The 23,341-nt window shown below is 37.4% G+C and overlaps 2 protein-coding genes across 3 annotated transcripts in view; one reads left to right on the top strand and one right to left on the bottom strand.

Annotated features, from left to right (window-relative positions):
• The window catches only part of pald1a (phosphatase domain containing paladin 1a), a 78,369-nt gene extending 61,392 nt beyond the window's left edge, over positions 1 to 16,977 (bottom strand). The window contains exon 1 of one of the 2 annotated variants that reach the window (XM_084135063.1): positions 16,764 to 16,977. In XM_084135063.1, coding sequence (XP_083991189.1) covers positions 16,764 to 16,939 — 176 coding nt within the window. In that variant the 5' untranslated portion in view covers positions 16,940 to 16,977. Of the gene's footprint in view, positions 1 to 8,034; positions 8,304 to 16,763 lie in introns of those variants that run through there. The other variant, XM_084135064.1, reaches the window with a different exon arrangement.
• A 1,127-nt stretch (positions 16,978 to 18,104) lies between these two features.
• ndr2 (nodal-related 2) lies at positions 18,105 to 23,296 on the top strand (the record flags this gene model as incomplete). The annotated part of the gene is made up of 3 exons (XM_084135638.1): positions 18,105 to 18,342; positions 20,507 to 21,249; positions 22,146 to 23,296. The coding sequence occupies 3 exons, from the start codon at positions 18,105 to 18,107 to the stop codon at positions 22,296 to 22,298; spliced, it is 1,134 nt and encodes a 377-aa protein (XP_083991764.1). The 3' UTR covers positions 22,299 to 23,296.
• Positions 23,297 to 23,341: the final 45 nt, after the last annotated feature.

The following is a 23,341-nucleotide window of genomic DNA, read 5'->3' as shown; positions in this document are numbered from 1 at the left end:
CTGAAACTCAAACCCCAAAAATCTCCAGAAGAGGGTGAGATGAGATCCTAAGGGATCATGTGACTGCAGAAAACTGTAATTGTGGTGAAATAAACGCAGCTGTTAAATCGTTCTAAGACTCAAAGAAATGCAGCACCTCTTTAAACTACACTTACACGGTATAACTATGGTTTTGGGAATGTGAAATATGATATCACATTAATACCCTGCTATTCTTTTGAAGAAGTGTGGTATTATCATATGATACTGCTTTATTGAAAGGATAAGGAGTCATTCATCTGTGTTTGCAACCACAAAAACAGTTTTAGGTGACACACCTCACACACACAGAGAGTTGCCGCCCGGCTCCACAGGAAGTGCAGGGTTATTAGTTAACGACAAATAAAATTAAAACCAAAACCAGAAAGAAGCCTAATGAAATAAAGGCTAATATTTTTTAAAAATAATAATAATAATTTCTCTAACTAAAACTAAAAAAAAAAAAAAAAAAATTATAAAAAAAACTTTGAGCAATATTTAAAAATCAATAACAAAAACTCACAACAAAATGACTAATAATGCAAAAATAACAGTATATCAATGATACTAAAATACTATATATGAAATAATATAATGTGTTTGTAATCTTTCTTCAATGAAGGCCGTATTTGAGCATCTTTCCAGAAGAATCACGTCTCTCTTGAATGTCTCTTTAATAAAACTCATCTGCAAAGACGCCACTTTTCACATTTATTTCATAAAAATCCCACACAGACCATATGAACATTGAAGAACATTTCTGCAGACAGAAACAGCTGTTTATACACACACACACACCGGTGTAATGCAGAATCTCTTACAAATTAGAGCTGCACGATTCTGGATAAACTGAGAATCACAATTTTTTTGTTGTTGTTTAAAATAAAGATTCTCCCACGATTCTGAACAGACAATTAAACAAAGTAACATGTAATTTACAAGACGTTCTGACAAAATGTAAATTCCTGCAGTGCGAGCCAGGGCTTTAAACGGGCCGTGCCGGGCTAATAGCCTCGGGCCTGCGTTTCCACTGTCGGGCCAGAAGCTCCACAGCGCTTCACTAAAACACGCCTCTCTGGAACAACGTCACACTAACCCATCATTTCACCAACAAATAGAAGTTTTATCAGAAAACTAATCAGAAATCACTGGAAACAGCGTTGAAAACAAACACGATAAAAGCGTCCGTTTGCTGGCATTTTTGTTGTACTTGAATATTTAAAACCCAAGCATCGATGTTTTACCACAGGTTTACAATAAAAAGTGATACACTGATCATAATGAATTAATGTCAAAATTGCACATTAGTCACTCAGAAATAAATTACCGTTAGGTCTATTTCACAAAAGAAAGAGGAGGTAGAGGACACACTTACTTCTTCAGTCGCATCTGTTTCTGTTTATCTGGTAGTTACAGGACATATTTACATCACATTTACTGTAGAAAGAATGATAATTTCTACAAATATATGCCACCAAAAATACGACCTGAGGAGCTTTAGCACTCTCTCGACTCCCATACAGATATTTTCAGTCAGAGAAACAGAGGAAGCTCCCGAAAAAAAAGTTGCTTTATTTTATGATAGTCCGGTATAAAGAGACGAGACGTAGGCTACTGACAGATCAAATAAAAACATGACTGTGATAGCCTTTATGATTGGTCTGATTTCTTCAAGCGTTCACTATGTTTTTTTACTATGCTTATCTTCAAGCGTTTACTATGGTAATGGTTAGCGCGCATAGTCTTTTGCATCACAAACAGAAGGCATTCAAACATGAACGCGAGTTAAATTATTTTAAAAGTCTTTAATGCTGACAGAATCATCCGGCGCTGCCGTCTCCAGCCTCAGGTAAACTCCGCCTCTGTTCGTAACCACTCCTCTAGCCCGAGCTGGCCCGCTTTGGCCCAAGGTATTCGACGGGCCAGAAATCCTGGCCATTGGCCCCGAGTAAGCCCCGATCAAGCCCCGAAAGTGACAGTGGAAACGCGACCGGCCCTGGCACGCACTAGCACGGCCCGGCCCTGGCCCGACAATGGAAACGCGGCTAATGTTAGAAACCCAGTCATACTATTGAATGGTCGTGCAACATTTTCTCATTTTCCCCTGAGACGAGAGAAATCTGTATTTACCTCTTTACACTTCCTCCTACAATGACGCAAAAATCATCATTTTGCATCATTGTCGGAGGAAGTGTAAGAGGGGGGGATTTCTGTTGAGACTACAAGCACTAGTTCCCACCCTTTCAAACCCGCCCATAGGGGGTTGGACCTAATGCGCTAACAGACCTATCACAGATCAGTGCCAGTGCATTTGATTTCACCGGCAGAAACCTGCATGTCCGGCCGTCGAGATCGTCCAAAATGTCTGGGATTCGGCTTTGCTTTCTACGGTCGCCATTCATTGTTTACATGCACACCTTTTGTTTCAATCTAACTGAATTCATTCCGATTGGTGAATCTGAATGTAGTGTTTACATGAACGCTAAACAAGTGATCGGTTGATGTGCGTTTTACCATTGCTAAGAAAATACCCGCTCCTCCGTGAGAGATACGAGACCGGCGCGTCTCACAGGCGCTCATCAGTAATCACGCCACCGGCTTTGCGTTCTACAGTCGCCATTCATCATGTTTACTGTGGCGAGCAGGACGAGGCTAGGGCCGCGGGAGAAAGATGCGAGGCCGGTGGCGTGATCGGTTGATGTGCGTTTTACCACTGCTAAGAAAACATTTGCGATGCGATCTCAAAAACCCGGGCAGACTCACGGAGACTATAGTTAGCTTTATTGTTTACAACTGCTCTCTAACCAGTAGGCGTGGCTTGGGAGTGGCCTCGTAGAGCAGCGAAACAAGTGCATTCTGGGAGTTGTTGTCTTTCATCCACATGAGCCAAAAATACATTTTCTGGCTTTTCTCAGTCTAGAAAGCTCCAAATTCAAAAATAATTTCACATTTCTTCTACATAAATTCTTCTACATAAACCCTTTAATTGGTTTTGAGTGAATGATTCAATGACTCGCTCAGAAAAACTTCACTTGTTTCATTACTAGATCATACCGGTCAACATTGGGATTTGAAAATAAGGGAAATTTTCAGGGCTGGCTATTAACTAACTGGTTTACGCCCAGTGGGATTTTTTTTTTATTTGATTTTATTTTTTATAGAAAGGCTAAAAATAAGGGAGAAATACGGGAAAATATTTAAACGGGATGATAGCGGGATAGCAAGGGGAAAACGGGAGGGTTGACAGGTACAGGTATGTATCCTGTCGAGGCGAGATCCTGAAGAGTGCATACGATGGATACTTTACTTTCCCATGAGGCCACGGGAGAGGATTTGTGAATGGGAGTGAAAGTGACCCTGATAGGTCACATGATAAGGGCAACATGACAAATGTAGATGCTACAGACATTTATATTATATAGAACATACTTTTTTAGCAATTGTGAAGTAATTACTTGTTCAAAATAAGTACCTACTCAAGAGTATGTGATTTTGGACGTGTTTTTGAAAGAATCTCTTGAATGAATGATTCAATGACTCACTCAAAAGACTTCACTTGATTCACTACTGGATGAATCAGTGTTTTTGAACAAATCTCTTAAATGAATGATTCAATGACATACATTTTTAAACAGTCACTTGTCGCCACCTACTGGTGTAACGACGTAATAGATGCAATATTTATTCGAAGCGTCAAGTTGTATTTCAAAAGGTGATTTACTCTAATTTGATCGCTACCGTGGGCATCAGTATCTGAACTATAAACTTTCATGCCAGTTCTTATGTGATAATCTGAATTATTATAACAGAAATAACAATGCTGTGCTGTTGAAAAGAGTTTGTAAAGCTGTTTTATAGCTATAGACGGCAATGACTCTCTCTGTATCAGAACGCAGATCTGACTGTTCACTGTGATCGGACTCGTAGCCATCGAGGAATAAAGTTGCATGGGTGTTTGAATCAAGATTGCCATCTTTTAACCAAGCAAATTACTCATAAAAAAAAAAAAAAATTGCATCTGTAACCAGGGTTTAAAGTGGTTTTAAAGTTTTTAAAGAGATAGAAACCCAAAATGCTAGTGACAAAGCAAAGAAAAGATGACATTTTGAAGAATGGAGGGAACATTAGATTTACATTGTATGGAATAAGTTTTCGAATACTTAAAAATAAATAAAAAATTAATAATAATAAATAAAACAAACAAACAAACAAACAAACAAACAAACACATATATATATATATATATATATATATATATATATATATATATATATATATATATATATATATACACACACACACACACACACATTCATTTATTTATTTATGTATTTATTATAAATAAATATATAATTTTATATATATATTATATATATATATATTTTTTTTATTTTTTTATTTATATATATTTATATAATTTTTTTATATATATTTTTTTTTTTTCAAAACAAAATGACAGAATTTTCATTTTCAGGGCAAACATCCCCTTAAGATGACCAGTTACTACACAGGGATGTATCTGGAAATCAGAACACATCCTTTAAAGGAGAACTCGGCAACTCTAGGGAACTCTAGTCACTTCTTCGCTGATTTTCCCTTTTGTTGTCGCATGTTTTATCCACGAGCTCCCCCTACAGCTGTGGGGGGGCGTATATGTCACAACACGGTCGTAAAAAACTCACTTGCGGCGGCCTCCTCCCCCTCTCTACCGCTGCTCATGTGCGTTTGTTTTGATCGGAGCAAGCCAACTGAATCGTGTGGAGCTTTGTCTACCGAGGTGGGTAATCTGGTAATACATCATACATGCGTGTGTGTTTATGTTGAATTGCCGTAAAGCGATTCGTGTTTCGCGCTCGTTCTCGTTCTCGTTCCCGCTTCTCACGAGACTTCCAATTTCTATTTTGCCGGGACGGTAGTCCCCAAGTTGCAAGGTTGGTTTTCCGCCTGGGAACGCTGGGGGGAGCGGGGAAAGTCACCAGTATCACCAGAACAGGTTGTTTAACCATCCAAATGATTTCTAGACAGTTTTATTAAGTTAAAAAAGTTACCAAGTTCTCCTTTAATCTGTGGCACATTATTACAAACTATGTGAAGGTCAGAGTTACAAAACCATGACTTAAGACATAAAAATCCCTTCAACGAGGAACTACACTTATAAAAATGAGGATGTTTAGTGTCTTTAAGAACAAAACAACCAAAAGCATGTCAGCGATGATCACATGAATGATTCACTCGACTCTGACAGCGGTTTACTGGGGCTTTACACTATATTGAAGACGACTCTCGCCGTTTCACCTCCATCAGCCGTGAACCGCAGTGTCAAACTTCCCCCACGAGTAAGAACAACTGCCCCGGAAAAACTAACTTCCTCACACAGTTTCCTGTGTTGCAACACCGCGGGGATGTGCATGTTACTTCACGATGGTATCGGATGGCAATACCGTGGTACTGAATGATTTGCATGTTCACATACTGTAACATTTACAAAGTAAATGAGGTTTCGGTGAATAGATAACCTAAAAATGACATTAAAATCACTGTGCATAACATTCACGCCACCTTTAACCACAATCATATTTACAATGACGCAGAACACCTCTTTAAATAATACTAAAAAACAAAAGCATATCCACAGGAACCATAGTATAGTATATAACCACCATGGTGCTTTCGTGAACGAGAGTTCGAACTCAAAAACATCTAAATATCAGCACTTTACTGGAGCTTGGCATTTGTCTGAGACAAAACAGGCTGTATGGTTTTTCCCAGAATGCTGCAGGACAAATTATGCATCATCTCTCTCTCTCACACACACACACACAGCCATTTACAGATCAGAAATAGCACATAATTACAGTTATTCTGAACAGAGCTCAGCCCAAAATGAAAACACAGCCTCGCCATCTACATATCAACACACAGGAGTTGTTTGTCGTCTTAATGCGCATGTCAAAACTGGAAACTCAAGGCAACGGGATATTATAGGATAAGATTATTTATTAAACAGACAGACAGGCATCATTCCTGCTTGAATCCCATGGAAAACCCATCATGTGACCGAAGTCAGACCGCAGCACTGAGAAAGCCATTACTGAAACTGCGTTTAGCATTTATCATTTTATTTCCCAATAATTACTCAGTCTCTACACTCGTGCCAATGCCTTTCAACAAAAACATCGAGAGCGGGTCGGCGACATATATTCATTTCATAAAAACACATTTAAAAAATGCATCACATACACAGAAACACAAGACACTCGAGCTGCACGATTCTGGCTAAAATGAGAATCACGATTTTTTTGCTTGGAATAAAGATCACGATTCTGAAAAGCTTTATTATTTTAAAGACCTACAAATCCTGAATATTAGGTTACCAAACAAGATAGAAACAAAATAAGAAATAATACTCTTGCTTCAGTCAAATTTAAATAAATGCAGTAAACAAAAATAATGTCATTTAAATAAATAAAAAATGACAATTAAACATTGACGACATTCATTGCGTTGAATAGCGTTGCTTTTATAGACGTTTGTTTCGTCTGGCCGCTGGTGCTTTGTGATTGAGCAGTTTTGTTTTTAACCATCTCATACTGTAGTTTAAGATAAGTGTTTAATTGAGATAAGTTTTATAATAACTTTATAATAACTCTCTCTCTCTCTGTCTTTCAAGTGTGTGTGGCTGGGGGCTGTGCGCACAGATAACGCGCGAGTCCCGGTTTTCAGCTCTTCTTCCGCGATTAAATTTGTTTGATTGTGTAAATTGGCAAGTCAATACACGTCCAAATTATAAACTTTCACTCTATGATGGTTAAATTTAGCAGTTAATCTGCGAATCACATGCGTGCCGAACCGAATCTAGTGCGATCCGTTCCACCCCAGCGCGTTATCTCGTTGAATATCATTGGCAGAATTGTAGAAATGCAGGATTAAGATCGCGTGGGGGGTTGAATCAAGATCGCGACCTTTCAACGATTAATCGTGTAGCTCTACAAGACACACAAAAACTCAAACACACACACACACACACACATTTATCTCGATATCTGAGGACATCTCAAAGACCGCTACTCTACTGATGTACTTTAATATAAAAATAAAAAAAACAATTATACAAATTATTTTGAAAGTTAAGGGAATACATAAATACATACACGCATATATATATGAAAAGCTTAAAGTATTCCTAAAGAAATATTTGCTTTGAGTTTTGAGTCTAAAAATTAATAATGAATATTATATAAAAAAATAATAATAATTGTACAGACCCTAAAACACCATTAACAAAGCAATTACTCGTTTTAGGAATCATTTTTAGCTTTGAGGACGGCAACATTGAACAAACTATTTAAAATCACTGTAAAAGATTGAGTAGCAGTGAAGCTGAAATATTATAATTTAAAAACATAATCTGGCAAATCAGTGTGGTGTAACCGACAGGAACTCGGTTCTGTTGTCATCTCAAGAAAACCATAAAGCAGGAAATGACATCACAGAGAAGACCCCTGTACACCTTCATGAGCGGGTCAAAGGCAACGCTCTTATAAACGTTATAATGGCAACTTGAAAACTGCTTGAAAATCATTTAAAGATTAAGATGTGTACATGTGTATTTTTTTCCACTTGACACTTTTGGGGTCATTAAATCAACATGAAAATGGTTGACATGTTTTTTTTTAACATATATATAACAAAAGAACACATTTTAAACCATCTTGTTCTTATTTGCACATCACCCAAGTACAAAAGCCATCACTTGTACACAAAATGGACATGAAACGAAGACTCATTGAGAAATATTTGAGCCGAAGAATATATAAACAACAAACTCAATCAACATGTTCATAACCTCATAATTCATAATCTCCTCGTGATGATGCCTACTGTGTGCAACAAGATTCATCACTAAAATGACAAATAAAGCCAGCAGAGAACACAAAACAAAGACTCGACTAACATAAAACACATTCAAATCGACACACACACACACACACAGACACACAGACGGTCCAGCCGTACCTGAGAACACACACGTCGCAGCACCATCAAATCCAGAGACGTCTAGAGATCCCACGGACAGGTATCAGACTAACTGAGGCGTGCCATGAGTTTCTCTACAGCGGTGTGCATACGTGTGTCCGTGTGTGTGTGTGAGTGAGTGTGTGAGTGTGTGTGTGTGTGTGTGTGTGTGTTTGTGTGTGTTTAGGGCAGTCAGCCTCTGATTAGTAGTCTAAGACAGCGAGACTTCAGTCTGAGCGACAGCGAGCGTCAGACACAAACACAATCTCAGGAAGAGCGGCGTGGTAAATCCGCGTGTGTGAAGGATATGTGGGTGGGTCTTACCCATCACACACACACTCACACTCACACTCACATTACCACATGAATTAAAAGCTCTCCACAGTGTGACCATGTGAGTCGACTGCCACCCCTACAAACACACACACACACACACACACACACACTCAGTCACAGTCAGCACAAACCAAACAACACGACGAGCTAACAGCATGTGTGTTTACATCGTGTAATTCACCGCAGCTCTTGTAAGTTAGCACACCGCACTAATTACTTCATTCGTAAGCAATTAAGACGCCCTGTCTCTGAACATCAACACACACACACACACAGCTGGGTAAACACGGTAAATTTCAGCGCAGGTCTGAGGTAAGATACTGTAGGACACACACATGCATGCATTTACCTGAGGACTATATCTGAATATATACACATATACATATATATATATATATATATATATATACACACACACACACACACACACACACACACACACACACACACACACACACATATATAGGCCTACACATATATATATACATACATACAGACACACATACAGACACACATACAGACACACATACAGACACACATACAGACACACATACAGACACACTCAAAATTTCGGGAATATTTTGGCTCATTTATTAATACTTTCAATTAAAATATTAATAGTGGTGGCTGAGTCCTCTCAGCAACATTTACCCATTCTTAAATTCAGAATTATATACATTTTACTGCACATTCAGCTCAGAAAATGTGTGTCTGTGCCTTTAACATAACTAAAGTGATCTGACAGTCCAGTTCCTCAGAGTCACTGGGTTTAAGTGTTCAGGGGGTATTTAGAAAAAACATCTGATGGAGTCCAAGACATATGTGTCTGATCCAGCAAAGGGCAATTCTGACACACACACACACACACACACACACACACACATAGAGAGAGAGAAACAAAATGGGGCAACAGGGTGAGGCAGGAAATTGCTGTACTATCTCAATCTTAGCTAAATTTACACTGTTTGCAAACCACATGCACACAAACTCACTGAAGGACCGAGTCCAACACACAACTCAAGAGTTGCGTCACGACAAAAAAATCATAATCTGACAAAACAACATTCTCCATTCAATCCCAGAAAAGTTCCTTGAAGAATAAACCTCAAAATCATGTCGTTTCAAACACACACGACTTCTTTTCTTCTAAATCTAAAAACCAAAAGTCATGCATTTAGTGACCAGAAGGTTGTCAAGCTGCAAATAAGACGAAAAGCTCAACACAAGCAAGTCAATTACAATGTTTTCTTAGAAACATCAGTATAGCATCATTTATTCGGGCTGTTTAGTAGCACAAACTCGACCACACCTGTTTCTTCCTCTAACGGCTTTGATGATGAACCTGCCAACGCAATAAATGACGAGATGCATGAGACCAAAGCCTCAGCGAAGAGCGGAAATCATGCATCTCTCGTTTTTATGAGGCTCTGTGACATTTCGCCCTTGTGGTGCTTCACAGTTAATCGTGCATGAAGGACTATTTGTTCTGTTAAAGCAGCAACGCTTGATTTAAAGAAGCAGACAGAAGACCTTGATCGAGCGACGGTGACAAGTGAAGTGATGTTCTGAAGCGGTGAACAACATTTCAGCTTCCTGTGAAACTTCCTCACAGGCTGTGAAAAGAGAAACGTTACTCTGCCCTTTTCCTGCTCTCTGCCTCTCTGATCAATGCTTTTTGTGTTTTAAACATCCTTTTCCGTCTGGACTCGCTCCGCTCCGAGAGCTTGACACCTGTGCTGGCGTGTGTTTCCGTTAGGAAGAACATGTTCCTGTCTGGATTCGCCCTCAATGATCAATGAAACTGAAAACACACATCAGAGACCCTGGTGGTCCTGAAGACAAAGCGAATTGTCCTTCTGCACAGTCAGTAAGGGACTAAAACAGGATTATTATAGTTAACTAAAACTAAAACCAGTGGTGGACAAAGTGCACAGATCAAGTACTTGAGTAACAGTACAGATACCCAATAAAATATACATCAGTTATACACCAGTAAACATCCAGAACTTGATTTTTTATGTATTTAATAGTGCTGTGCAACGATTAATCGCATCCAAAATAAAAGTTTGTGATTACATAATATATGTGTGTGTACGGTGTATAATTATTTTGTATTTAAATAAACACACATGCATGTACTGTATATATTTAAGAAAATGTTTATTTATATATAAAATATTTATATTAATATATAATATATTAATATATAATATATTATATATATATATATATATATATATATATATATATATATATATATATATATATATATATATATATATATATATATATATATATATATATATACACATATACACACGCATGCAAATATTAAATGCATGCATCTGTGTGTATTTATATATACAAGATAATTATACACAGTACACACACATATATATTATCTAAACCCAAACTTTTATTTTGAATTGCGATTAATCGTTGCCCAGCACTGGTATTTAAGTATTAAAAGTAAAAACTTTAGATTGATGAATGTTTAATTATTTAGCAATTTTATATCTCCATCTTAGTACGGTTTGATAGAGCTTAAATGGGTTTTATAGCCCAGTCTGACATCATTAGGAATTATTAGGAATTGTCAAGTAACCTGCAAGTTCACAAAAAAATAGCCTACAAAGTTCTGTCATGAAACTCTAGATGATGCTGGGTGATCTGTCCTTAACTCAGTCTGCTTGCAATCGCATCATTCTCTATAGGGCACAGCTGATTGGTTCCTGTATCAGCAGCCAATGACCTCGCTGCTCAACATGTAAATACTCGGTCAGTAGTGATGCACCGAAATGAAAATTCTGGGCCGAAACCGAAACCGAAAATTTAGGATGCACTTGGCCGAAAACCGAAACTGAAGCCGAAAATGTCTTCTTTTAAATTTATATATATATATAAATTGCTTGAATTTAATGGATCTGAAATGAAAAATCACAAAATAATAATCAAACTTTTATTAACAGTTACATAACAAAACATAAAAAAAATTTAACAATAAATATAAATAATAATACCAAATAATATTATTCTTCAAGTTTTATGTTCCATCAAATAAAATAGTTTTTTAAATGTTGTGCAAAAAAAAAATCCACAATTTTGGAGATTTTTGCAGAACAAATGTTACATATTGCAACTTTGGTGTCCTCTCGTATAGGGCTGTCACTTTTGTGAAAAATCCTGTTCGATTTTTGAGACATAAGTGTTCATTGAATCGTTAGTAATTTGCCATTTGGCGTTGATCCGTTTTTTTAAATATAGGCAAATCCACGGACAACTAAACAGGCATTAGGACGAACGTAAAGAGGGCGCTTGAGACGCGCACAAGTCAGGAATGTGGACTGCCATAACATCAATGAAAAACATTACTGAAGGCTACATATTATGCAGAAATAGGCTGTGTGTGTGTCTGTCTGTCTGTCAGAACCTGCAGTTGCTGTGTGACGCGCGTTCGCTGCGGGCATATCGTGACGAGCTGGACGCTCCGAGAGAAGGCCGTTAAAATCGATTCCCTATTTTCGTTTTCGAAACTTGTGTTGGTTGGTCCGATCGATTGTGCAATAAGTGACAGCCCTTTGACATGCTTAATCTTTGATAGGCAGACGCGTGATAACAGCTCGACCGTGAGTGAAACCTAAGCGCTTGCGCACGGATGGGAGGCGCGGGTGACATTCATTTTCGGCTGTTTTTTTATTTCGGCCCGAAACCGATAATGCCATTTTTGGCCGAACATTTTCGGCGGCCGAAATTTCGGTGCACCCCTATCGGTCAGCATTTGCTGTATTGCAGCAGTTGCAGCGCGCTTTCAGAAACCCTCCTCCTTCCCCAGCTCCACCTGTATAGATCTGCTACTGGTTATTCATCTATGCTATATTACAGCAGCAGCACGTCTTGCTCACAGCAACATATGTATTGGCAGTAGCAAGTCCCGTACTTACTCTGCAGCAGCAGCAATAACCAAACGGCAGCAATAACGGCAGCAATAACCAAAATTTGCAATAACTGCAGCAATAACAGGAGCAGCAATAACCAAAAGTAGCAATAACAGCAGCAATAACAGCAGCAATAACCAAAATTTGCAATAACTGCAGCAATAACAGGAGCAGCAATAACCAAAAGTAGCAATAACAGCAGCAATAACAGCAGCAATAACAGCAGCAATAACAGCAGCAATAACCAAAAGCAGCAATAACAGCAGCAATAACCAAAACTAGCAATACAGCAGCAATAACCAAAAGTAGCAATAACAGGAGCAATAACAGCAGCAATAACAGCAGCAATAACCAAAACTAGCAATACAGCAGCAATAACTAAAAGTAGCAATAACAGGAGCAATAACAGCAGCAATAACAGAAGCAATCACCAAAAGTAGCAATAACAGGAGCAGCAATAACCAAAAGTAGCAATAACAGGAGCAATAACAGCAGCAATAACCAAAAGTAGCAATAACAGGAGCAGCAATAACCAAAAGTAGCAATAACAGGAGCAATAACAGCAGCAATAACCAAAAGTAGCAATAGCGGCAATAACCAAAAGTAGCAATAGCGGCAATAACCAAAAGTAGCAATAACAGGAGCAGCAATAACCAAAAGTAGCAATAACAGGAGCAGCAATAACCAAAAGTAGCAATAACAGGAGCAATAACAGCAGCAATAACCAAAAGTAGCAATAACAGGAGCAGCAATAACCAAAAGTAGCAATAACAGGAGCAGCAATAACCAAAAGTAGCAATAACAGGAGCAATAACAGCAGCAATAACCAAAAGTAGCAATAGCGGCAATAACCAAAAGTAGCAATAGCGGCAATAACCAAAAGTAGCAATAACAGGAGCAGCAATAACCAAAAGTAGCAATAACAGCAGCAATAACAGCAGCAATAACCAAAAGTAGCAATAACAGCAGCAATAACCAAAATTAGCAATAACAGCAGCAATAACAGCAGCAATAACAGGAGCAGCAATAACCAAAAGTAGCAATAACAGCAGCAATAACCAAAATTAGCAATAACAGCAGCAATAACAGCAGCAATAACAGGAGCAGCAATAACCAAAAGTAGCAAACTAGCAATAACAGCAGCAATAACCAAAAGTAGCAATAACTGCAGCAATAACCGCAGCAGCAATAATCAAAAGTGGCAATAACAACAGCAATAGACAAAATTAGCAATAACAGCAGCAATAACCAAAATTAGCAATAACAGCAGCAGAAGCGTAGCAGATCTATTCCGCCAGGACCAAACACACCAACATTGTCAAATCCATTATCATGCCAAACACTCAGAGAGTTTTCATGATGACAGAACTGACATGTTGGCTTTATTCCGAGAATTTCTCAGATCAGATCTCGTCAGGCAGACTGTCTGACTGCACTACTAATTGATCAAATAAGATGTGTGTGTCCAGACAACCAATCTATCCGCATGGGCTGCTTTGGTAACGACATGTGACACGGCTTTCAAAACAGATGCAAAAAAAGGGCAAATAAAATAATAAATCCAAATATGCCAGTGAGGGGTGCTGCGATTCGTCACCGGTTCTGATGTTATAGTTGTGTCACGGAAAGAGTGATGTAAAAGATGATTTGAAATATGATTTGAGCTGCCAGACCGTCCAGACTGAGACACATCTGTAAAAATCTGATTGTAAATCGCATTTCAAAACACCTCCAAAAGTGATTTGAAACATATTTGAAAAAAATCATGCGTTTTATTGCTGTCCAGACTTAACTATCTGGATATGCATAAATGTATACATTTATTTTATTTAGTTAAGAAACAGACACGGTTTCTACAGTTCAAAATAACGAGGAATGACATGTAGTGGAGAAGAAAAGTATGATATTATGCGTAAAGTAAAAGTGTCCAAAATAAATCTGATAAAGTACACATTGAAAAATGTATACTAAAAACGTTATTATATATATATTGCAAAGGCAACATTTCATTTTAGTTTAGTTTAACTTGATGCACTGAAATAACTCGATACTGTGAGTAATGTAGTATTGTAAATTGCTGTAATGTAACGTAATGATACTAAAATAACACTAGACTACGATGGATACGTCATATCTGATGATCTAATATCAACGGCAGAGATATAAGTGATTATTTCATGACTATGATGATGCTTATTTCCATTTTGGTAGAAATGAAATCGTAGGTTTAAAAATAAAAAGGACGTTCAGTCGCTCTGCCAGACACGCAGCTTCTGAAACTGACCGTCGGAGTATTATCAACCATACCATTACTGGACTGACATCAAACACACAAGAGCTGGACATGACATCTAGTGGCTGAGATCATCTTTACACATCATGACAGATGAAGTCACATTCAGTGGACAACACAAACACAAAAATAGCAAGACATTGAACAAACACAAACTCTTCTGTTACGTTGCATATCATTGCATTAGATGTTAGAAGTTCTAGAATCTGAAGTTAGAAGCCAAATATTTGGCTTTTAAAGATGCATTGCACATAAATGACTTTGTGCTGATGACATATGCATGCAAAATCCAAAAATAATCCCTCCACTGATTTATTCATAATGTGACTTTTGCAAAAGTTTCTTAAAGTGGTTTTGCACGACACGGCTCTGTCTTACAATCATGTTCACACTGCCAAGATCAGACGCAGTTTCTAGGATTCTATTTCCAATTAATATTTCTCAGGGTGGGTAAAAAAAAAAAAAGAGTAGGTTCTTTGAAAGTCAATTTCTATACAGACACCAAACTTAAAGTCTTGATAAATATATATTTGAACATAGCACACGATGAATCCAGTAACGGGGCATGTTGTCACAATGGGAACCTGCTGTTTATTCACACTGATTTTGTTGACGAAACAGCATATATAAAATCTAATACATTTTTAAATGATTTTGCTTTTCAGCCAAATTAAAATTGTAGTTTGAAGGACAGAATTTAAGAATTCTATTCAACAACAGATGTTTGCATGTTTTGTTTGCAAAAACACAAAATCGCTGCTGGAGAAAACAAGTATTTGTGCAATAGATTTCTGGCTTAAAAACCTCATATAGACATTGTGACAACTTGCCCCAATCTCAGCAAATCAAAAACAAAGTTTTATGAAATACCTAAATAAGCATCTTTCCCCTTCATTCCCCTTAAATGCATCTATACTGATAGCCTATATTAAATATGAATTTAATGTTTCCAACAAGGTGGCAGTGTGCTTAATTTCAATTGGTCTCATTTCTATAATGACCCGTGCCTATTCTTTAAGCACTTTACCTGACTTTCTCAATCCCTAACGCAAACTCCTCTAATCTAGTACTGACAGGTTCAAACAAATGGATTATTCATAGAGTTCTGATGACTATCAGCTCAAGTAACCCAACAGCATCGAAACGAACTTCATCACCATTAATCTTCATAAGCTTGACTCTCGATCCACACATTAGCATTTCAATCCGCTAATATCAAATAGCTTTTATGTGGATTGATAAGATTTAAACATGTAGGTTTCATCCATTTTCAATAATGAGAAAAAGATTATGTCTTATTTAATGAGTTTCTAATTTGAGCTGAAGCCTGTCAAGAAACATGAGAAACGTAAAGGCAATGAAGACTATTTAAGGCACACTAATTTCCGAACAATTAAGGAAATGCTTCATTTTTATGTTCGGTTGGAAATATGACATGTTCTCCACAAATTGTTCCCTCAGTTATGAATTTATCTACTTTCCTCAAGATGCCGCTTCAAAAGCTTTATAAACTTACCTCAGGGTGTGAAAGACTTCATAAGTAATTCAAATATCAGGATAATGGCCGTGAATGAGAGTTTAATCGTTAGTTTAATCGAGGTCTGTTCTTTGCCACTACAAAGTAACTCAATGCGACACATATACAAACGATTCTCTTTTGATAATAGAAGAGCGGTCTAATTCTAACGAATCGTTCATTTGAGTCGGTTCATTTAAATGATTCGGTCGAGTCCAAACTGTGAATTGTGTTGGGGCCATACTATCATTTGACTAGATGTTTCATTCACAGAGCACGTAAAATAGCGAAAGATTCGTTGGAGCGAATCGACTCACTGAATCAGATGCCAAGTTAAATCATTTTCATGCGTTTCTTGTTATCTATCTTCTCTGCGTGTGCGTTCTAAACTTATTTACAAATCACATAACACTCGTTATAGTGTGTTATAATCTGACTAGAGTGAATCATATTCGTGCAGTCTAACGCAGAAACAGTAACATGCCGCTACATTTGCGCTCTGAACAGATCCGGACTGTTACACACTGGTTTTAATAACTCGAGCTTTTCACAACTACAACAATGTAGCTTCATGAAGCATGTAGGACATCCATGCATGTGAGGAGAAGCTCGATCAGATATAAAGCACTGCAGAAAGTTGAAGACTCACCATCGCCGTGAAACAGCCTCCGCCTTGCAAACAGAACCGCTGGTCTGAGCAAACACACACTTCGGCGAATCTCTCTGTGCGCGGCTGGAGTCAAACACTCGCTCGGGAAGGAAGGGAAGAAAGAAAAAAGAAAGAAAGAAGGCTCTCGCGGGGTGTAAGACGGGCTCTTTGAGCATGCGTGTGTCCACGTGTGTGTGTGTGTGTGTGTGTGTGTGTGTGTGTGTGTGTGTGTGTGTGTCTGTGTTTGGTGCCAGGCGCTGCAGGATCCTAAAATCAGTTCAACCAGAAACAGAAAACGTGTATTGTGTATATTAGCCTGTCTAGCCACTCATTTAATCTATGAAAATTTTATATTTTTATAATCCATTAATTGCTAACATAAAAGTTTGAAGAAAAAAAAACCCATAAAGGTTTGTAAGTGTGTGTGTGTGTGTGTGTATATACATACATGCATACACGCAGACATATATATATATATATTCAAACGTTTATGTTAGATGTGATTAATCACGATGAATCGATGATATATATATATATATATATATAGGCCTATATATCAAATATATATATCAAATCGATTAATCACATCTAACATAAAAGTTTGTAAATATATAATATATGTGTGTGTGTAATATATACATACACGCAGACATACCATAAGACATGCATTTATTCAAACTTTTATGTTAGCAATTAATTATTAGCAATATAATTTAATCAATTTATATATTGAAACTTAAAACTTAATCTTAATTACTGCCTTATTTTTCTTTTTTACTTTTATACAGTAAGTAATAAATACTAACAAATACTGATAAAACAAGGCATATGCAAAATTGCAAAAAATAATGTATATATAGGCTATATATAACTCATAACTTGAAATTCACTAAAACATGTTCTATTATACTAATACCCATAACATTTAAGCAAGTTAAGCCTGTAAGGTCAGTTGCAATGACAATGATCTGAACCAAGAGAGCTACACATCAAAATAAGATATGCAAATCTATCAGTCTATAAATGTTATGTTTTCTGCATTTGATAAGAGTAGAGAAAGACACGTATATCTGACGCCTGGGCTTGAGTTCGCGCAGTGAAAGTGCCATTACAGTCTTCAAAGGGCAAAACAACTCTGGTGACGTCACCGGGCGCAAGGTGTTTTAATTGTTCATTGTAAAATATGCGCCGCATTACCACATGAATAGATGATGAGCTGTCATGGCATGTCAATTTCCTTTAATGTCCTCTGCTACTTGTTAAATATGCAGAGGGCCAGAGGGAGGGGGGTATATAAGCTCTCCTGGACCCCTCGACCTGTCATTCTGACTCCAGTCCATCATGATTGCGCACGGAGCTTTGCGCCTGGCCTGCTACCAACTTCTGCTTATTGGAGTATTTGGAAAACATGGCGCAAGGAATATGTCACTTCACTCGTCCAGAGCGGACCGAAGCCATCGGTATCATTTACCCACATATATGATGCACCTCTACAGGCATTTCAGACTCAACCAGACGCGTCCCGTGGAGAGCATGGAGCACGAGCACGCGGATACCATCAAGAGCATCCTATCAAAGAGTAAGATTTGATCCACTATATATGCTTAGATTATGCTATGAATTTATTTCTTTTTTTGCATTTAAAAACGTTAGAGTTGCGCACCGAGGTGCAAACTCAGGCTCTTTTGTTGGGGGTCTCGGTGGCTCCTGGCTGTCAAATCTCAGTGCCAGACACCTTCAATCCACATCTCACTTGCTGGAGAATAAATCCAGGACTAATGCTCTGCGCAAAGCTGATGTGGATTAGACCCTCGCCAGACATCCTTACACAAATCAGTTGTTAAACCCAAATCAACATCACCCTCCTCGGCTTTTTTTCACACGTCGTCTGATTAGATTAGGAGCTCCGGGTTCCGAGCACGAGCTCTGGAGGTGTTAAACGATGGGTTTCGGTGTTTGTTCTGAAGGGATTACAGTCGCACTGCCTGGCCTCTCCATTAAGATAAACTTAATATCAGATCGATACTGTGCGCTTTTTAATCAGATTGGGGATGTGATACGGAATAATAATTCAAGAAATGAGACTGATGCGGTGCACACCTTTGACTTACTAATATTTAGCTTTTGCTAATCTTATTTAAACTTATATATACAGATTTAATGTGCTAGGAGGGAGAAAATAAAAGGTTTATGAAAATCATTAGCTTGTCGAGATTCAAACTTCATCCTCATTAATGTTTATTGCTTCTATAATAATGCATTTGACAGCATTTCTGGAAGCATTGCACTTTAATATAATTGTCTTGGTTTGTCAACAACAACTATAATATGTTATATGTAACATTTTAATAGATTTATTGTTTAAAATATGTATTATATTGTGATTGTAGGATTATTATTTCAATTAAATTAGAATAAATTGACAGAATAATCATTAGAATGCAACAAGAAAAATATAATATATATTTTAAATGATTATTATCTCAAATATTATATTTTATTGTTACAGTCTAATGAGTATTTAAAATAAATTATTTAGAATAAACAGAATAAACATTAGATTGCAACAAGAAAAATATAATAAATATTTTAAATGATCTCAAATATTATATGTTCTTGTTGCAGTCTAATGATTATTTAAAATAAATGATTTAGAATAAACTGCAACAAGAAAAATATAACACAAATTCTAAATAATAATGATAATAATTGATATTATTATTGACAAACCAAGCCAAATATATTAAAGTGCAATGCTTCCAGAAATGTTTGCAAATTGGAAGATGAACCCAATATTAAAGAAGTCATCTATTGATTATTTGAACTGATGTTGAATGGCAGAGCTATTAAACACAGCTAGGAACACTTATTAGATAAACCAAAGCAATTAGCAATTTTAATGTAAATGTACAGCAGGGCTAATACACTCGACTGGACAAGAGCCTCACACACACAAGGATCAAAGTGTGTGTGTTCAGCTGGCACAAATCACCTCATTACCTTTAGGTTTGTGTGCACTACAGAGAGCCATTCATCCCTGGAGAAGATACACATCAAAAGAGCCTGTGATGGGCTGTGTGTTAAACTGTGTGAATCTCTCAAACTCACAGTTTATCATGTGACCCGGACCACAAAAACAGTCATGAGGGGCAACTGAGATTTATGCATCATCTGAAAGCTGAATAAATAAGCTTTCCATTGATGTATGGTTGTTAGGATACATTATAGGATATGATAGGACAATATTTGGCCGAGATATTGAAAATCTGGAATCTGAGGATGCAAAAAAATCTAAACATTGAGAAAATCGCCTTTAAAGTTGTCCATTTTTGTTCGCGATTTTAGTGCATCCACTCACAAAAATACATTTTTGATAGATTTACAGTAGGAAATTTACTAAATAACTTCATGGAATATGATCTTTACCTAATATCCTAATGATTTTTGGCATAAAAACTCACTCTAAATTGTAATGTGGACTCATGCACTCATGCATTTTCTGTAAAGCTGCTTTGAAATGATGTGTATTGTGAAAAACACTATGCATATAAATGTGAATTGAATAAATGTCAATAATTTTGACCCATAATGTATTGTTGGCTATTGCATTACGACTTATAACTGGTTATTTGGTCCAGGCAGGATCACATAATAGCAAAGTGATCAAATGTAAAATAATTAAATGGAAATCATGTATTTTGTAATTTGCATGTGATTTACATCTTCTCATCGTCTTTTCCCAGGTGTGATCAATCAAGACAGGCACTACATCACACACTTCGACCTCTCCTCTGTGCTTTCCGAACGTCAGGTTCAGTCCGCGGAGCTGAGGATCCGAATTCCCAGAGAAACGCATCAAACGAACATCACAGTGGAGATCAGACACCAGCAGGACGTCCCGTGCAACCAGCGCCAACTCTGTCTGGAAAACCAGTCCCTGGGCCAGCTATCAGGATCATCCCTGATGAGCGTTTCCCATAACTGGAGGGTCTACAACGTCACACACCTGCTTCTAGACTGGATCGGTCCGAAGCTTTCCGAGAAACGGCGCGTGAAGGCGAAAAGAGCCGTGAGGATTCTTCAAAACGGGCCTAAGCATCTAGACGGCATCCGTCACAGAGCAATGCTCCTGATATTCTCACAAACCAGCTCTGAACTGGGAGAAGCGGATAAAGCCAGTCTCCTCCACACGGCTGAGAAGTCCAAGTTCTTATTCAACACGGAAGGAAAGGAGGTGCGGAGAGAGAAGGTGCACAAGAGCAGGAGGGGTCGCAGAGGTCAACCCATGAGGAACCCGGAGCTGGTGAAGAGTCCGGCGGACAGGAGCTCCATGTGCAGGAGAGTCGACATGCATGTGGACTTCAACCAGATCGGATGGGGATCGTGGATCGTGTTCCCTAAGAAGTACAACGCGTTCCGGTGCGAGGGAAGCTGCCCGAATCCTCTGGGAGAAGAGCTTCATCCCACCAACCACGCGTACATGCAGGTGAGGGCCGTTACACACTCATACTGAGCCTTTAATACTGAAACCAGTGCATTAAACTCTCCTCAGGGATTATCCTCCGCTAAAACCATCAAATACATCTCATTACTTAATATATGTTGAAAAGTGTTTTATTTCTGTTTGTTGCCAAGGCAAAGTTTCTCACTTTTCATTTAGCTTTTTTAAGTACTGAAATGACTTAAACTGAAATAAAAATGTCATAAAAAATGTTAAGTGAAATAAACTTTAAATATTAAAAAACTTTTTTTTTTAAAACATATTATTTCTCATTTTTATTTCAGTATTAAAAAACTAAAATTAAAACAAATAAAAATGATATAAAAAATGTCAATTGAATAAACTTTCAATACTTGATAAAATATTTTTTCTTATTTCTCAATTTCATTTCAGTACTAAAATAATAACTACGCTAAAACTGAAATAAAAAAGTACATTAAAAAAATTGTCACTTAAAATAATAAAATAAATGTTAACCAAAAAAGAATTTTATTTCAGCAACATTTCTCATTTAGTTTAACTTAAAATACTAAAAAAAAACTCAAACTAAAACTGAAATAAAAGTTACATTAAAAAAAATTCATTACTTGAAATAAACCAAAGGTTCACTAAAGTAAAATAAAAAATCTTATTTTCATTTTAGTAGCTAAAAATTACATAAAAATTACATTAAAAAAAAACATTTTCGTAAATTGAAATAAATGTTAACTGAATATAAAAATACAATTGATTGACAATATTGAAATTAAAAATGAATAAAATGACACAGCAAAATTATTAAAAATTTAAGTGAATTTAAAATAAAAATGTAAAGTATTCGCATTGAGACTGTCGGTGAATGGCGGTGCAGTAACGCTGGTGTCTGTGCGCTTCTCCTGCAGAGTTTGCTGAAGTATTATCATCCCAGCAGAGCTCCGGCCGCGTGCTGCGCTCCCACCAGGATGAGTCCGCTCAGCATGCTTTACTACGAGAACGGGGAACTCATCCTGAGACACCACGAGGACATGCTGGTGGAGGAGTGTGGATGCCTGTGACCCACGTCTTCATCACCTGATCTTCATCAGAGATGATCTTCATCAGATCTTCATCAGATCTTCATCAGAGATGATCTTCATCAGAGATGATCTTCATCAGATCTTCATCAGATCTTCATCAGAGATGATCTTCATCAGATCTTCATCAGAGATGATCTTCATCAGATCTTCATCAGATCTTCATCAGATCTTCATCAGAGATGATCTTCATCAGAGATGATCTTCATCAGATCTTCATCAGATCTTCATCAGGTCTTCATCAGATCTTCATCAGAGAGACGATCTTCATCAGATCTTCATCAGGAGAGACGATCTTCATCAGATCTTCATCAGAGAGACAGTCTTCATCATCAGGAGGCTGGGGTCGAGCTGAAGATCCAGAGCAACATTATCCACAACATGTTAGGACTTCAAAAACAGAGATGATCCTGTATAGGAAGAGCTTCATCAGCAGGAGTTCAGTGAAGATCCAGAGCCGAGCAACATTATCCATTAACATTAACAATATTATATATAACATGTTAGGACTTCAAAAAGAGAAGGAAACGCAACACTTTCCTGCTGAGGTGTATTAGGGTTCCCAATTCCCCAAAAAAAAAAAAGAAGAAGTGAAGGGAAAAAAATTCTCTTCCGGAAATTCCTGCAAATGATGATCGGTCATGAAAACTGTAGAGCTGGAGATCCAGAGCCGAGCAACATTATACACAACATGTTAGGACGTCGAAACGAGATGGAAACGGTTCCCAATTCCCCAAAACAAACTAAAAGAAGAAGTGAAGGAAAAAAAATCTCTCCTTTTGCGTCTTTGGGAAATTCCTGCAAATGATGATCAATCGTGAAAACTGTACAAATGGATTATAAAGATCTCAAGCACTATGTATTTACAATTGCACCATGTGGTGGAGAATCTATGTAAATATTTATTGTAAATAATGCATAAATAAAGCCTTGATATTTATGTAAATATAATATATGAATCTTTGGATAAAGACTGGAGATCAGCCAATGCTATTTTTGCTAAAAGAAATAAAAGTATTTGCCAG

Source organism: Abramis brama (genome assembly GCF_963993115.1).
Source record: "Abramis brama genome assembly, chromosome: 14".
Taxonomy (NCBI): Eukaryota; Metazoa; Chordata; class Actinopteri; order Cypriniformes; family Leuciscidae; genus Abramis; species Abramis brama.
Note: the sequence above shows the minus strand (reverse complement) of the source record. Positions and strands in the feature narration are given on the sequence as shown.